Source organism: Dipodomys merriami, unplaced genomic scaffold (genome assembly GCF_024711535.1).
Source record: "Dipodomys merriami isolate MVZ:Mamm:240054 unplaced genomic scaffold, mDipMer1.0.p SCAF_177, whole genome shotgun sequence".
Taxonomy (NCBI): domain Eukaryota; kingdom Metazoa; phylum Chordata; class Mammalia; order Rodentia; family Heteromyidae; genus Dipodomys; species Dipodomys merriami.
The window spans coordinates 1352812-1368542 of record NW_027203126.1 but is presented as its reverse complement, the minus strand read 5'-3'; the positions used below and the strand labels follow the sequence as shown (position 1 = coordinate 1368542).

Sequence of the window (15731 nt, the reverse complement as noted above, 5' to 3'; positions counted from 1 at the left end):
CGAACCATGATCCTCAGGTCTCAGACTCCAGAGTAGCTAGGATTACATGTAGGAGCTACCAGAGGCTGGATAAGTGTTTGTTTGTTTGTTTTTTTTTTGGTTAGTCATGGGGCTTAAACTCTGGGCCTGGGCACTGTCCCTCAGCTCTTCAGCTCAAGGCTAGTTCTCTACCACTTGAGCCACAGTGCTACTTCTGATTTTCTAGGTGGTTTATTAGAGATAAGAGTCTTACGGACTTTCCTGCCTGGGCTGGCTTTGAACCTTGATCCTCAGATCTCAGCCTCTTGAGTAGCTAGGATTACAGGTGTGAGCCACGAGCGCCCAGCTGCTAAGTGGTTTTTTTTTTTAATTAACCAAAGAATAATCATTTTTAATAACACACCAGGTGTGTGGCTTTTCTATGTATATATACATACATACATACATATGTTCTTAAAAACAATTCAAAAGGGCTTTATGACACCTAAGGATTTCTACTTGATGTCAGCTGTCAGACACCTGTGTTGAATCTGGCTTATAGAGAGAAAACAGTTCTCATGTAGGTTGATAAGATGATTTATTTCTGCTGAGGAAAGCAATGAGACTTGTTTGATTACTTTGTTAGCCAGAAAGAACCAGGGTACCCTTGAAAAAGTGAGGTGAATGGAAGAATCCAAAAGCTCTAAAAAGAACTTTTGTCTAAAATTAGGGCAGACTATACATGCTTGCCCTGCACCTGCCTTGGAAGGAAATTTCTGTTCTCAAGGGTAATCCAAGGTCTCAAAAACACACAGTTCTTTCTATACAACTATAGGTTTGTTCAGAGTCATTCATTCTGAAGGTGTGTAAGCCTGAGAGTCTCTAGCTTTTTTTGGGTGGGGGGGGGGCAGGTGTTCTGGAACAGATTTTGTCAGTATTCACCATTGTATTGAAATTTGGGACTGAAAATAAAAAAGAATGGGTGGGGGTGGGGAGTAGAGGAAGACCATATTTTCTGCAAGCCTATGCTGCATAGTAAGAACCAGTCTTGCCAGGCGCTGGTAGCTCACACCTGTAATCCTAGCTACTCAGGAGGCTGAGATCTGAGGATCACAGTTCAAAGCCAGCCAGTACAGGAAATCCTGTGAGACATTTATCTCCAATTAACCACCAGAAAACCGGAAATGGCTCAAGTGGTAGAGTGCTTGCCTTGAGCTGTAGAGCTGAGGGACAGCACCCAAGCCCAGAGTTCAAGCCCCAGGACCAACAAAAATAAATAAAAATCAGTCATTTATGATCATCTCCCAATGGTGCCACATTTTTTTTGTTGTTGTTGTTGTTCTTGGGGCTTGAACTCAAGGCCTGAGCATTGTCCCTGAGCCCTTTTTGCTCAAGGCTGGCACTGTACCATTTTTTTTTTGGGGGGGGGTCCGGTCGTGGGGCCTGAACTCTGGGCCTGGGCACTGTCCCTCAGCTCTTCAGCTCAAGGCTAGCGCTCTACCACTTGAGCCACAGCGCCACTTCCAGCTTTTTTCTTACGTGGTGCAGGGGAATCGAACCCAGGGCCTCTGGCATGCAAGGCAAGTGCTCTACCACTGAGCTACCTTCCCAGCCCCGGCACTATACTATTTTGAACCACAGTGCCACTTCTGGTTTTCTGGTGGTTAGAGATAAGGGTCTCCTAGACTTTTCTGCCCAGGGTGGCTTCTAATCATGATCTCAGATCTCAGTCTCCTGAGTAGCTAGGATTACAGGCATGAGCCACAAGCGTTAGCCACTGGAGCCCTGTTCAATCCCCACCCATTCTCTACTAGGAAATACCGTATATACAATGACAGATTAAAGTTAAACTGGGCTGGGAAGGTGGCTCAGTGGTAGAGTGCTTGCCTTGCATGCCTGAGGCCCTGGGTTCGATTCCTCAGCACCACATAAGCAAAAAGAAAAAAGCCGGAAGTGGCGCTGTGGCTCAAGTGGTAGAGCACTAGCCTTCAGCTGAAGAGCTGAGGGACAGTGCCCAGGCCCAGAGTTCAGGCCCCGCGACCGGACAAAAAAAAAAAAAAGACAATAAAAAAAATAAATAAAAAAAGAGAAAAGTTAAACTGACCTCTCACATGCTAGGTAAGCAGTCTACTTTTTTCTTTTCTTTTCTTTTTGAGACAGAACTCTACTATGTAACCCAGCCTAGTTTAGCTTTAAAATTGAATCCTTTGAAATTGCCACCACCTCCCAAATGTGGAGAGTAGGTATGTAGTACTGTGCCTGACTTCTAAGATCCAGATTTACCTAAGGTCACATTACATTGTTTTGGAGCCAGGACTAGAATCCAACCTGGCATTCCTCTAGGTGTTTTTCTTTTTCAGTTCTGGCATTTGCATCAGGTCCATGCATTTGTTAGGTGACTGCCTAATACCTGAGCCATGCCCCCAGCCTTTCTTTGAATAGGATCTCACATCTACGCCCCACTGGTCTGCCCTCCATCCTTTGTGTGTGGCAGTGGCTGTGTGTGGTCTTGAACTCCGGGGCTGGGGAGCTGTCCTTTAGCTTCTATGTTAAAGTATAGCACTCTACCACTTGAGAAATACCTCCACTTCCGGCCTCCTTAGTGGTTAATTGGAGATTAAGAGTTTCTCGGATTTTCCTGCTCGGGCTAGATTCGGACTTTGATCCTCAGATCTCAGTGTAATCAGAATTAGAGACGTGAGCGTTGGCGCGGTCTCCCCTTTGCGGCTCAGCCTCTCCCTTTCCTGCATTCACGCAACCCTCCTAGGAATAATGATGACGATGATGATGATGATGATGATGTTGCCAAGCAGAAAACAGAGAGGCAGGTGAGTGGCCCCACTGAGACACGCTCGGGAGTTCCTCGTCTTGCGGGACTCTGCACGTTGCAAACGTGCAAACAGCACAGAAGACCTCCGAAGCACTATTCTCAGGCACTGCGCAAGCGCGGGTTTGGGCTCGCGCAGGCGCAGGGGGCGGGCTGCGGGCCAATAGAAAAGACAGGCGGATAGTTACGTGTTATGACACCATCCAATGACATCTTACTCCGAAATCTCTCCGGGCCCAGGCGGAGTCACGTGAGGTGGGAAGGTAAATACAGCCACGTGTCCCGTCCCCCGTTTCCCCGCCCCCCCCCGCTGTGAAAGGTGACGCGCTCCGTAACGAGCCCGTGCCGGCGTCGGGCACCGTGCAGACGCCGTGGCTGCTGCGATCTTAATCCTCTCTCAAATGATTTTCAGTTTTTTTTCCACTCAATCCCTCCTGGCCACAGTAATAGAATTTCCTTTATCCAGTTTTCAGCGCCCAGCAGACGCTCATGAAAAGATTATTAACCGGGTGCTGATGGCTTACGTTTGTAATACTACCCGCTCAGGAGGCTGAGATCTGAGGATCGCGGTTCGAGGCCAGCCTGGATAGCAAAGTTTGTGAGACTCTCCAATTACACAGACACAGACACAGACACACAGACACACAGACACACAGACACACACACACACACACACACACACACACACACACACACACACACACAGAGCTCTGGCCAGCCTGGGCTACACAGTAAGCCCCTGTCTCAACGAAGAGCGGTGCTAGAGTGTGGCTGTAGCAATCACAAGGTCCTGAGCTCAAACCTCAGTATTGAGAAAAAAGCAAGAGTTGTAGAAAGCAGTGGTTTAACTCAGTTGGCAATGGAGTAAGAGGAATGAAAGCAGGTGAGATCTGTTAAACAACTTCAGGAGGGAGCTCAGAGCGTAGTTGCTGATGGAAGTGAGCAAATGACTTCTCCTGTTGGGCCTCAACTTAGAAAATAAGATCTTTGAGGTTGGGATTTAGCTCAGTGGAAGAGCACTTGCCCGGCAAGTGCAAGCTCCCTGAGTTCGGTCCTTAGCTCTGGGGAAAAAGAAGAAAATAAGATCTCCTCCTAGGACTAGCTTCTAGGAATAGCTCCTAGGACTAGCAGGAAATTTAGAGACATGCAGCCCTGGGAGAGTAAATAATTGATGGTGGCTGATGATGACTCACATTTCAAAGAATTTGCTTCCTAAAAATGTCCTAACTTGAATGGTCTTCACTGACATCTAGTTATGTTTAGTAGACAGAGAATACCACAATCTCCAAACATGAGATCTTTCAAGAGATGCTTTATTGGAAGACACAATGTAAGATGCAGGCAATACAGCAGGCAGGGTGCTGCTTTTCAAAGGTGACAATCCTAACAGTGTTTCTTGGTGTCCAGGTCTTTGTGCTCCTTGTTGTATGGGGCTTGGGAGAAGCAGATGGCAGCTTCACGGTCACAATTGCAGATGAAAGCTTCACATTCATTGTTTTTGCCTTGAAAGGGACAAAAAGTGGGGTGAGCCAAGCTGCTTCTTGCTTTGTACAACCCAGGAAGAAGAGTTAGTTGGAATAAGCTTCTAGCTATCACACTGGTACAAATTTTCAGTTGAGAAACCAAGCAAACTAGGTGCCTAGTTATATTTGGCTTTAATTTTGTGTGTGTGTGTGCCAGTCCTGGGATTTGAAATTCAAGGCCTTAGCTACTCAGGAAGCTGAGATCTGAGGATCACCATTCGAAGCCAGCCTAGACAGGAAAGTCTGTGAGAGTCTTATCTCCAATTAACAACCAAAAAGCTGGAAGGGGGCTCAGGTGGTAGAGTGCTAGCCTTGAACAAAAAAAAAAGCTCAGGGGATGTGAAGGGTAAACAAAGGAGGAGGCTGCAATGCTTGGTAAGAAATGTACGCATTATCCTGCCCATGTAATTGTAACTCCTCTGTACAGTATGTTCACAAATAAAATAAAATTAAATTAAAAAAATAAATAAAAGCCACATGTATTACTAAAAAAAAAAAAAGCTCAGGGACAGGATATGGGCCCTAAGTGAGAAAGAAAAAATAGCAGGAAAGAGAAAAGAGGAAAGAAAGGAAGAAAGAAGAGATAGGAAGAGTGAAAGAAGGGAGGGAGGGAAGTAGTAAGGAGGAAGAGAAGGAATGAAAAAGAAGGAAGGAAGGGAGGAAAGAAAGAAGTAAAAGAAAGCAAAAACGTAGGAGCTTAGGCTCAGTTGGCTAGCACGTAGTACTTATAAGAAAGCACAAAGCCGGGCGCTGGTGGCTCACGCCTGTAATCCTAGCTACTCAGGAGGCTGAGATCTGAGGATCGCAATTCAAAGCCAGCCCGGGCAGGAGAGACCGTGAGACTCCTATCTCCAATAAACCACCAGAAAACCGGAAGTGGCGCTGTAGCTCAAGTGGTAGAGCGCTCGCCTTGAGCTGAAGAGCTGAGGGACAGTGCCCAGGCCCAGAGTTCAAGACCCACAACCGACAAAAAAAAAAAAAAAAAAAAAAGAAAGCACAAACTCAGACTCTGAACTTAGTGCTTAAGATGAGAGCCTTTTCCCGCCATCAGTCATGACGCTTGAACTTGGGGCCTAGGCGCTGTTCCTGAGCTTTTTTTGTTCAAGGCTAGTACTCTACCACTTTGAGCCACAGCTCCATTTCCACTTTTCTGATGGTTAATTGGAGAGATTGGAGTCTCACAGACTTTCCTCTCTGGGCTGGCTTTGAACTGAGATCCTTACATCTCAGCCTCGTGAGTAGCTAGATTTTAGAGGCATGAGCTACCCTTGCCCAGAAAGATGAGAGTCTTATAAATTAGATTAAATCAGATTTATTTATTTTTTTATTGCCAGTCCTGAGGCTTGAACTCTGGGCCTGGACACTGTCCCTGAGCTTCTTTTTGCTCAAGGCTAGCACTCTACCACTTGAGCTACAATGTCACTTTCAGCATTTTCTGTGATACTGAGGAATCCAACCCAGGGCTTCATGCATATTAGGCAAGCACTCTACCACTAAACCACATTCCCAGTCCAAAACCAGGTTTAAATATCAACTACTACTTACCAAAGTATATGCCTTGAAGTAAATGACTCAGAGAGAAAGAAGAGAGAGAGAGAGAGAGAGAGAGAGAGAGAGAGAGAGAGAGTATGTGCATGTGCTGAGGCTTGAATTCAGGGCTTTGCAATTACTAAACAAATGCTTTAATATTTGAGCCACACCCTCAGCCCAAATGACTGTCTTTGAGCCTCAGTTTCCCAGATTTTAAAATGGGGACAATAAAACCTATCCTGTATACATTATTAGCCCAGCTTCTGCCATGTAATAGCAGGTTTCTTAATAATATAGCTCCCAGCTTTTTATTACATTAGGAAGCAATAAAACATGGCAGTTAAAGGCAGAGCTTTGGGCTGGGAAGGTGGCTCAGTGGTAGAGAGCACTTGCCTTGCATGCCTGAGGCCCTGGGTTTGATTCCTCAGCACCACATAAGCAAAAAGAAAAAAGCCGGAAGTGGCGCTGTGGCTCAAGTGGTAGAGCGCTAACCTTGAGCTGAAGAGCTGAGAGACAGCGTCCAGGCCCAGAGTTCAGGCCCATGACCGGACCCAAAAAAAAAAAAAAAAAAAAAAAAGGCAGAACTTTGGAGTTCTACAGAACTCTGTTCCAAAACCAAACCTTACAGGCTGTGTGACCTCAGACAATTGACTTCATTTTCTGAGCCTCTGTTTCCTCATCTGTAAAATTGAGATAGTGGGCACCGGTGGCTCACGTCTGTAATCCTAGCTACTCAGGAGGCTGAGATCTGAGAATCGTGGTTCAAAGCCAGCCCGGGCAGGACAGCGCCCAAGCCCAGAGTTCAAGCCCCATGACAAAAAAAAAAATCGAGATAGTATCCTGTCCCCCAGGGTTGTTATGAGGTTAAAATGAGAGCAAGAGAATGACCAATTAATTGTGACTATCATTGGTATGATTTTTCCCAGGCTTAGCAGAATCTGAAAGTCAGACAGAAGGTAGACATACTGCTGCAGGTGATCTGGGAGTCAGAGCACGTGTAGGAGTAGGTGTTGGTGTAAGGATTGTCCACGAGGAATTTACAGCTGCTCATCTTCTTGGCCTGGGTATAGCAATGGTCATGTCTCTGGCAGCATCTGAAGAAGAGGAACAAAATCAATCAAGGATCGTGGCTTGGTAGCAGTCTGAGTCACCTCTTGTCTTTTGGGGAAGTATACATAACTTAGCTGAAATGCTCCAGGAGAAATAGTTTTACATACAACTTGGAAAATGGTAAGCCCTTATTTATTTATTTATTTGTTGGGTGGTTGGTTGGTTGGTTGGTCATGGAGTTTGAACTTAGGGCCTGAGCACTGACCCTGAGCTTTTTCACTCAAAACTAGCACTCTACCACTTTGAATCACAGTGACACTTTTGGTTTTCTGGTGGTTAAATGGAGATAAGAGCCTCATGGGCTTTCTTGCCCAGGCTGGGTTTGAACTGCGATCTTCTGAACTCAGCCTCCTGAGGAGCTAGGATTATAGGCATGAGCCACCAGTGGCTGGCCTCTTTATTTATTTACTTTTTTTTTTTTTTTTGGGGGGGGGTCCAGTCGTGGGGCCTGAACTCTGAGCCTGGGCGCTGTCCCTCAGCTCTTCAGCTCAAAGCTAGTGCTCTACCACTTGAGCCACAGCACCACTTCCGGCTTTTTTCTTTTTGCTTCTGAGGAATCAAACCCAGGGCCTCATGCATGCAAGACAAGCACTTCACCACTGAGCCACCTTCCCAGCCCCTATTTATTTACTTTTTTTTTTTTTTGTCGGTCATGGGGCTTGAACTCTGGGCCTGGGCGCTGTCCCTCAGCTCTTCAGCTCAAAGCGAGCACTCTACCACTTGAGCTACAGCGCCACTTCCGGTTTTCTGGTGGTTTATTGGAGATAGGAGTCTCACGGTCTCTCCTGCCCGGGCTGGCTTTGAACTGCGATCCTCAGATCTCAGCCTCCTGAGTAGCTAGGATTACAGGCATGAGCCACCAGCGCCCGGCTTACTTATTTACTTTTAACCACATGTTCAGTAGATGTGATTAAGGAACACAGAAAAAAAAAAAAGATATATGCTGGAGATACAGTGACACTTTTTTTTTTTTTTTTTGCCAGTCCTGGGGGCTTGAACTCAGTCCCTGAGCTGCTTTTGCTTGAGGCTAGCACTCTACCACTTGAGCTACAGAACTGCTTCTGACCCTTTCTGTGTTTGTGGTACTGAGGAATTGAACCCAGGGCTTCATGCATCTAGGCAAGCACTCTACCACTAAGCCACATTCCCAGCCCATACAGTTTTTTTTTTTTTTCAACTGGACTTTTCTTTGGTTTTACATGTGTAACTTAGATGTCATATAAGAAACAGAGAAAATATCATTTCTGGCTTCCTCCCAAATAAAAATAGGAGCAAATTAAGGCCTTAAAACAGTTTCTCTTATGAAGTTCTCCAATTCCACAGATGACATTCTGTTCCAAGGGAATTACAATCGCATCCATCAAGTAATTGTGCCTATACATTCTGCCATGAAACTTTTTGTTGGTGGTGGTGGTTCTGGGGCTTGAACTCAGGGCCTCGGTACTGTCCTTGAGCTTTTGTGCTCATGGCTAGTGCTCAACCATTTGATCCACAGCTCCACTTTCAGCTTTTCTGGTGGTTAATTGGTAATAAGTGTCTCATGGACTTTCTTGCCTTCTGGATAGTTAGGATGACAAGCTGCGAGCTACCAGTGTCCCACCTGTGACACTTTTTTTAAATTGTGAAAATACCTTACAGAGGGGTTACAATTACCCGGGCAAGGTAATGAGTGCATTTCTTATCAATCATTGTTGCCTCCTCCTTTGTTCCCCGCCCCCGCCCCCTCACTTTTTTTAAACAAGAGCTTCTGACACCTGGATTGTGATCATGGCAGTTGGAGTTGCTCTATCCAGACACTAGAGGGCAGAATCACATGCTATTTTACATCTTGGATTTTCCACTTTCCATTTCCAGAGGTGACATTGGCTGGAGGGGCCTCTTGGGGAGGTTTTCTTTACAGGATGCAAGGGCCAACATAGGCTATGCTTTGTCCATATTTATGCACTGTGAAATCCTTGCCTTGTCTACTGCCCCCCCCCCAGACACACAGATGGCTTGTTACCTGTCCAGATCATCCACAGGGGTGCCTGAGCCCCCCAAGCCACAGTAGCAGCCGTAGTTGTTGTATTCCTTGTAGGGGTCACTCCCAGGAATGGTACACTTGATCATGTTGCGGAACTGCCACACAGCCCGAGGGATGATGCTGTGTGCAGTAGCACCCACTGCAAGAAAGCAGCCAGATCAAATTCATCCTCAGTGGCTCGGGGTCCACTGCCTGCCCTCTGTATTTCTCACCCCTGCCAGTTGCTGCTTCAGAAAAGCATGGTGGGGAGCAGAACCTGGTAAAACAGGATTTTTTTTTTTTTTTTTTTTTTTGCCAGTCCTGGGGCTTAAACTCTGGGCCTGGACACTGGCCCTGAGCTGCTTTTGCCTAAGGCTAGCACTCTACCACTAAGCAACATTCCTAGCCCAAATCAGGGATTTTTGTTGTTGGTGGTGGTGGTCGTGGGGCTTGAACTCTGGGCCCGGGTGCTGTCCCTGAGCTCTTCAGCTCAAGGCGAGTACTCTACCACTTGAGCCACAGTGCTACTTCTGATTTTCTGGTGGTTAATTGGAGATAAGAGTCTCATGGACTTTCCTGCCCAGGCTGGCTTTCAACCGTGATCCTCAGATCTCAGCCTCCTGAGTAGCTAGGATTATAGGCGTGAGCCATGAATTCCCAGCTTATCTGGCTTTTTTGTCCAAGGCTATTTAACATGTGAGCTACAACTCCAGTTCTGGCACTTTTGCCAGTTAATTAGAAATTAAAGTATCACAAACTTTTTTGGCCAGTCTGACTGTAAACCAGGATCCTGAGATCTCAGCTTCTTGAACAGCTAGGACAACAGGCGTGAGCCACCAGTGCTCAGCCTGGTCTGTTTTTTGTCTTGATTTGTCTATGCTGGATATTCCCTATAAATGGATCATGCAGTGGGTGTCCTTTTTATGATTTCTTTCACTTAGCATGCATTTTTGCTTTTTGTTGTTTTTGGCAGTGCTGGGGGACAGAACCCAGGACCTTGCACATGCTAGGCAGCACTGTTAACACTGAGCTACATTCTCAGCTCTTTGTTTACTGAGAGGGTCTTGTGTAGCACAGGCTAGTCTTGAACTCCATCCTTTTGCTTCAGCCTCCCAAGTTCTGGGATTATAGGCATGCGGTACCATGCCCAGCTGGACTATCAATACCCAAAAATTGACTTTTGTCTTGCTCATTCTTTTTTTTTTTTTTTTTGTCGGTCGTGGGGCTTGAACTCTGGGCCTGGGCGCTGTCCCTCAGCTCTTCAGCTCAAGGCGAGCGCTCTACCACTTGAGCTACAGCGCCACTTCCGGTTTTTTTCTGGTGGTTTATTGGAGATAGGAGTCTCACGGTTTCTCCTGCCCGGGCTGGCTTTGAACCGCGATCCTCAGATCTCAGCCTCCTGAGTAGCTAGGATTACAGGCGTGAGCCACCAGCGCCCGGCTGTCTTGCTCATTCTTTTTGGTCCTCTTACTTGCTCCCCCAATGGGAGGTCAGCCACTGGCTGTGAGCTGCCCTGTGGAGCAGCCTGTGTAAGTGGCCTCCTCCAACAGCCAGGAGAAAACCCAGCTCTTAGTCCAGTAGCTCATAGCGAACCAATCAAATCCTGCCAAGAACCATTTGTGCATCTTGAAGCAGCTCCACTCCCAATTAAGCCTCAGATGAGACATGAAGCTAAGACTATCTCCCAATCATAACTCTGGAAAAGATCTTGAGCCAGAGAGGCAGACCCACCTCAGTTATACCCCCATCCTGACCCACAGAAAGAGAAATCTGCTAGTCATGTGTGCACTGCGGGCTCACATCTGCAATCCAAGCTATTCAGGGGCTGAGATCTGAGAATCATGATTCAAAGCCAGCCCAGGCAGAAAAGTCCAGAGACTCTTATCTCCAAAGAACCAGAAAAAAGCTAGAAGTGGAGCTGTGGCTTAAGTGGCAGAGTGGCAGTCTTGAGCAAAAAACCAAAGAGACAGAGCTCAGGCCCTGAGTTCAAGCCCCAGTGCCAGCACACACACACACACACACAGACACACGCACGCACGCACGCACACACACACACACACACACAGATATACTGTTTACATTGCTAATTTTGTTGCTGTTTTGGGGGCTTGAACTCTGGGCCTGGGCACTGTCCCTGAGCTCTTCAGTTCAAGGCAAGCACTTTACCACTTGAGCCACAGTGCCACTTCTGGTTTTCTGGGGTTTATTGGAGGTAAGAGTCTCACAGACTTTTCCTGCCCAGGCTGGTTTTGAATTGTGGTCTTCAGATCTCAGCTTCCTGAGGAGCTAGGATTACAGGCATGAGCCACTGGCAGCCAGCACAAAAACATTTTTTAAAAAAGGATTTGGCAAGGAGGGCTGGGAATGTGGCTTAGTGGTAGAGTGCTTGCTTGATATGCATGAAGCCCTGAGATTGATTCCTCATATCACATAACAGAAAAAGCATGAAGTGGTGCTGTGGCTCAAGTGGTAGAGTGATCACTTTGAGCAAAAGCAGCCCAGGGACAGACCCTGAGCTCAGGTCCCAATACTTACACCACCAAAAAAAAAAAAAAAGCAAGGGTTGGGAATGTGGCTTACTGCTTCTCTAGTATGAATGAAGCCCTGGGTTCAATTCCTTGGTAGCACATAAACAGAAAAAGCTGGAAGTAGAGCTGTGGCAAAAATAAAAAAAATAAAAATAAAATAAAAAGGCTGGGAAGGTGGCTCAGTGGTAGAGTGCTTCTTGCCTTGCATGCATGAGGCCCTGGGTTCAATTCCTTAGCACCACATTAGCAGAAAAAGCCAGAAGTGGCGCTGTGGCTCACATGGTAGAGTGCTAGCCTTGAACTGAAGAGCTGAGGGACAGTGTCCAGGCCCAGAGTTCAGGCCCCATGACTGGCATAAATAAATTAAATAAATAAATAAATAAATAAATAAATAAATAAATATAGCACATATGGTAGAGAGAAAAAAGAGGGACTTACTTATATGAGTTGGTGGGAAGATAGAACCTGCTACAAGGGGTCTTTTCTTTTTTTTTTTTGCCAGTCCTAGGGCTTGAACTAAGTGCCGGGGCACTGTCCCGGAGCTGCTTTTGCTCAAGGCTAGCACTCTACCACTTGAACCACAGCGCCACTACGTGCTTTTTCTGTGTATGTGGTGCTGAGGAATCAATCTCAGGGCTTCATGCATGCCAGGCAAGCACTCTACCACTAACCACATTCCCAGCCTACAAGGGTTCTCTTGAGTTCAGCTGAGGTAGAAATCGTGGAAACTATTGGGGGGACTTGAGGAATAAACCCCAACCCAGGAGCTCATGTGCTGCACAGGGAGCCTAGAACTGAGCCTCCAGCCAGTCCTATGTGCTGTGTCCCCAGATCGCTGTTGGAATAGCAGGGGATTTGAGTGCCCAGAAAGGGGGTCCAGGGGGTGCCTACCTGTGAGCAGAGCAGCCAGCACAAGGAATTTCATCTTGAGTGGACAAAGCACTGAAGTGAGCAATGGTGTCCCTTCTTATAGTCTGGGGCCCCTGTACCCCCCAAGATAAGGCTGTTTGCTTTGCTCTCAGCAGCTTTGCGTTGGCCTTGAGGCTGAAGGTGCTGCCGGCCGGCAAGGGATTACTGGAAATAATGTCATGGATTTGCAGTCCATACTGTGTAACTAAAGGAATGCTTTCTGGAGTTTGCAGATCTTTGGCTCAACCATCTCCCCTGCCCTTTTGTACTTGGCGCAGCCTTGCTGTGGCAGAGAGCCATCCATCCTGATGGGCACCTGGGTGGAAAGGGGACACGGGAGGAAATGGTGGCGGCCGCCATGTCTCGTCTAGTGAATAGCAGAGCAGGGCTCAAGTCTAGTCTAGCTGATCCTAAGGAATGCTTTTCCTTCCTTCCTTCCTTCCTTCCTTCCTTCCTTCCTTCCTTCCTTCCTTCCTTCCTTCCTTCCTTTCCTTCCTTTCTTCCTTCCTTCCTTCCTTCCTTCCTCCCATCTTTTCCTCCGTCCTCCTGTCCCTCCATTTCTTCCTTCCTACTTTTCTTCCTTACTCTGCCCCTCCACCCTTGTGGGGCTTGAACTCAGGGCCTGGGCACTGTTCTTGAGCTTCTTTTGCTTGAGGCTAGTGTTCTACCATTTGAGCCACAGTGCCACTTCTGGCTCATTATGTTTACGTGGTACTGAGGAATCGAACCGGGGATAATGCATGATAGGCAAGCAATCTACCACTAAGCCACATTCCTAGCCCTGCTCTACCACCTTGAGCCACAGTTCAACTGCTAGTTTTCTGGTAGCTAATAGACAAGAGTCTCATAGACTTTCCTTCCCAGGCTGGCTTTGAACTGTGATTCTCAGATCTCAATCTCCTGAGTAGCTAGGATTACAGGAGTGAGCCACCTGCAGCGGCTCTTCCTCCCTTGTGTGTGTGTGTGTGTGTGTGTGTGTGTGTGTGTGTGTGTGTGTGTGTGTGTACATGTGTGTGCCAGTACTGGGGCTTCAACTCAGGGCCTAGGCATTTTCTTTTAGCCTTTTCTACTCAATGCTGCTGCTCTATCACTGGAGCCATATCTCCATTACCAGCTCTTTCTGGTTAATTGGAGGTAAGTGTCTCATGGACTTTCCTTCCCAGGCTGGCTTTGAACCACAATCCTCAGATCTCAGTCTTTTGAGTAGCTAGGATGACAGGCGTGAGCCACCTGCACGTGGCAAAGACTTCCATCTTGCAGAGATGGATCAGAGGCTTCATGGTACAGTGGCTGTCTCAACATCACACAGCAGAACCAAGGTGTTCGTTAGCTTTGGTGATTATTACACCTCAGAAGAGTTTGGGGACAGGGAGTGCTGAAGGTCCCACTGGAAATCCACTGGAAATCATCCACAAAGTCAGTCTAGACAAATTCTCAGGCAGAATGGCTGGTGGGGGAAGAGGAGGGCGCTGCTAGTGTTCTTTGCATTGGATGCCTGATATAGGTTCACACAGACATGGTCAAACCTGTGTGGTCCCTGCAGAAGACTGGACCTGATGGGAGAGTGGGGAGGGAGTGCACCAAATCTCTGAATCCTTGGTGCTTTGAGTTTCTGCTAACATAAGGCTATGCACAGGTGTGCGTGGCCCGGCCCCCCTCAGCTCGGGAAAAACACAATCTCCAATGGAAAGAACAGCTATCAATAGCTTCTCTACTCCTTCAGGTGATAGCGTACCCACACTTGAGCAAGGTCAAGTCAGTTGAGCCCCTACAGGATAGGCCTCCTACCTCCAGGAACTGCTCCAAAGCAGCCGCTTGTTGCCATTGGCCAAGTACGTCCACAGGCTTGAGATCGCCAGCTCTGACTGTTATGGGCAGTGTCTCCCAGCCTGACAACACATCTTCAGCTTTATTGCTGCCCATGTTTGTCACCCCCCCCCCAAAAGTGATGGAAGCTGAGCACTGAAGGCTCACACCTGTCTTCCTAGCTACTCAGGAGGCTGAGATCTGAGGATCATGGTTTGAAGCCAGCCTAGGAAGATAAATCTGACTCTTGTCTCCAACCACCAAAAAGCCACATGTGGTGCTGTGGCTCAAGTGGTAGAATGCTAGCCCTGTGCAAAAGAGCCTACAGGGCAGTGTTTAAAGAGTTCAAACCCCAGGACTAGCCAAAACAGATAAACAACAACAGAACCTGAAACCTTGGATTTACTACAAGAAACATGGAAAACTTGAAAGTTAGGCACAGGTAATTGTTTTCTGAATAGAATGCCATGTCTCAGAAAAAAAGCACAAATAATGGACAAAGTATCCCTGGGCACCAGTGTCTCAGGCTTGTAATCCTACTCAGGAGGCTGAGATCCGGAGGATAGATATTCATAGCCAGCCTGGGGGAAAAAAATCTCTGTGAGACTTTACTTCCAGAATGCACGCTGGTGTGTCTCAGGTGGAAATATCCTAGCTAGCTCAGCTAGCAAGCCAAGCAAATACGTGGCCCTGAGTTCCAACCTTGGTACTGGGGCGGGGGGAGTTTCTGTACATACACAAAAAGAACAAAACAATTACTAGAGCCAACAGAAAACCTGGGAAATGGGAGAAAAATCTCACTACATAGCTAGGTGGACATCGAACTTGAGGTCCTCTAGCCTTAGACTCCAGTTAGAACATAGGTTTGACCCCCCCTTGTCCCCGCTAGCTCTTTTAGTCATTTTTTAAGGTATCCATTAGCTATGTAAGGCTTGTATCAGATACATCAATATGCCTTTCATATACTAGTCTGTCATGTCTCTTCCCCACCCCCCCCACAGGGGGAGATGCAGCACTGGGTATTGAACTCAGGACCTGGTGATTGTAGGCAAGCCTGCTACCATTGGAGTCACTCCTCTAGACCTCTTTCCATTTGTTAATTTCAAGGTAGAGTTTTGCTTTATGCCTGAGCTGGCCTAGACTGCAATCCTCCTATCTGCCATCCCCGTGTCTCTCTGGATGACAGGCATGTGTCTGTCACTGCACCTAGCCAATGGTTGAGCTATGGTCCCGAGAACTTTTTTTTTCTTTTCTTTTCTTTTTTTTGGGTCCGGTCGTGGGGCCTGAACTCTGGGCCTGGGCGCTGTCCCTCAGCTCTTCAGCTCAAGGCTAGCGCTCTACCACTTGAGCCACAGCGCCACTTCAGGCTTTTTTTCTTTTTGCTTATGTGGTGCTGGGGAATCGAACCCAGGGCCTCATGCATGCAAGGCAAGTGCTCTACCACTGAGCCACCTTCCCAGCCCTTGAGAACTTTTTTTCATTTTCATTTTCTGGACCATCCATGACCCCAAGAAGATGGAGGAGGTGATGGAGTTGTG

The 15731-nt window shown here is 47.2% G+C and overlaps 1 protein-coding gene across 1 annotated transcript; it reads right to left on the bottom strand.

The window, feature by feature from the left end:
- Positions 1–4129: 4129 nt before the first annotated feature.
- On the bottom strand, positions 4130–12404 carry LOC138829811 (phospholipase A2-like). The gene is made up of 4 exons (XM_070026331.1): positions 12370–12404; positions 8951–9110; positions 6805–6932; positions 4130–4287 (listed from the first exon to the last, which is right to left on the bottom strand). The coding sequence occupies exons 1-4, from the start codon at positions 12401–12403 to the stop codon at positions 4169–4171; spliced, it is 441 nt and encodes a 146-aa protein (XP_069882432.1). The 5' UTR covers position 12404; the 3' UTR covers positions 4130–4168.
- Positions 12405–15731: the final 3327 nt, after the last annotated feature.

What these genes read in the sequence shown, in the direction of transcription:
- LOC138829811 (XM_070026331.1), bottom strand. Translation starts at nt 12,403, where the DNA reads ATGAAATTCCTTGTGCTGGCTGCTCTGCTCACAG. An exon ending in GCTGGCTGCTCTGCTCACAG is followed by an intron (nt 9,111 to 12,369) that starts GTAGGCACCCCC and finishes GCTTTCTTGCAG; the next exon opens with TGGGTGCTACTGCACACAGC. An exon ending in CTCCCAGATCACCTGCAGCA is followed by an intron (nt 4,288 to 6,804) that starts GTATGTCTACCT and finishes GTCCCTTTCAAG; the next exon opens with GCAAAAACAATGAATGTGAA.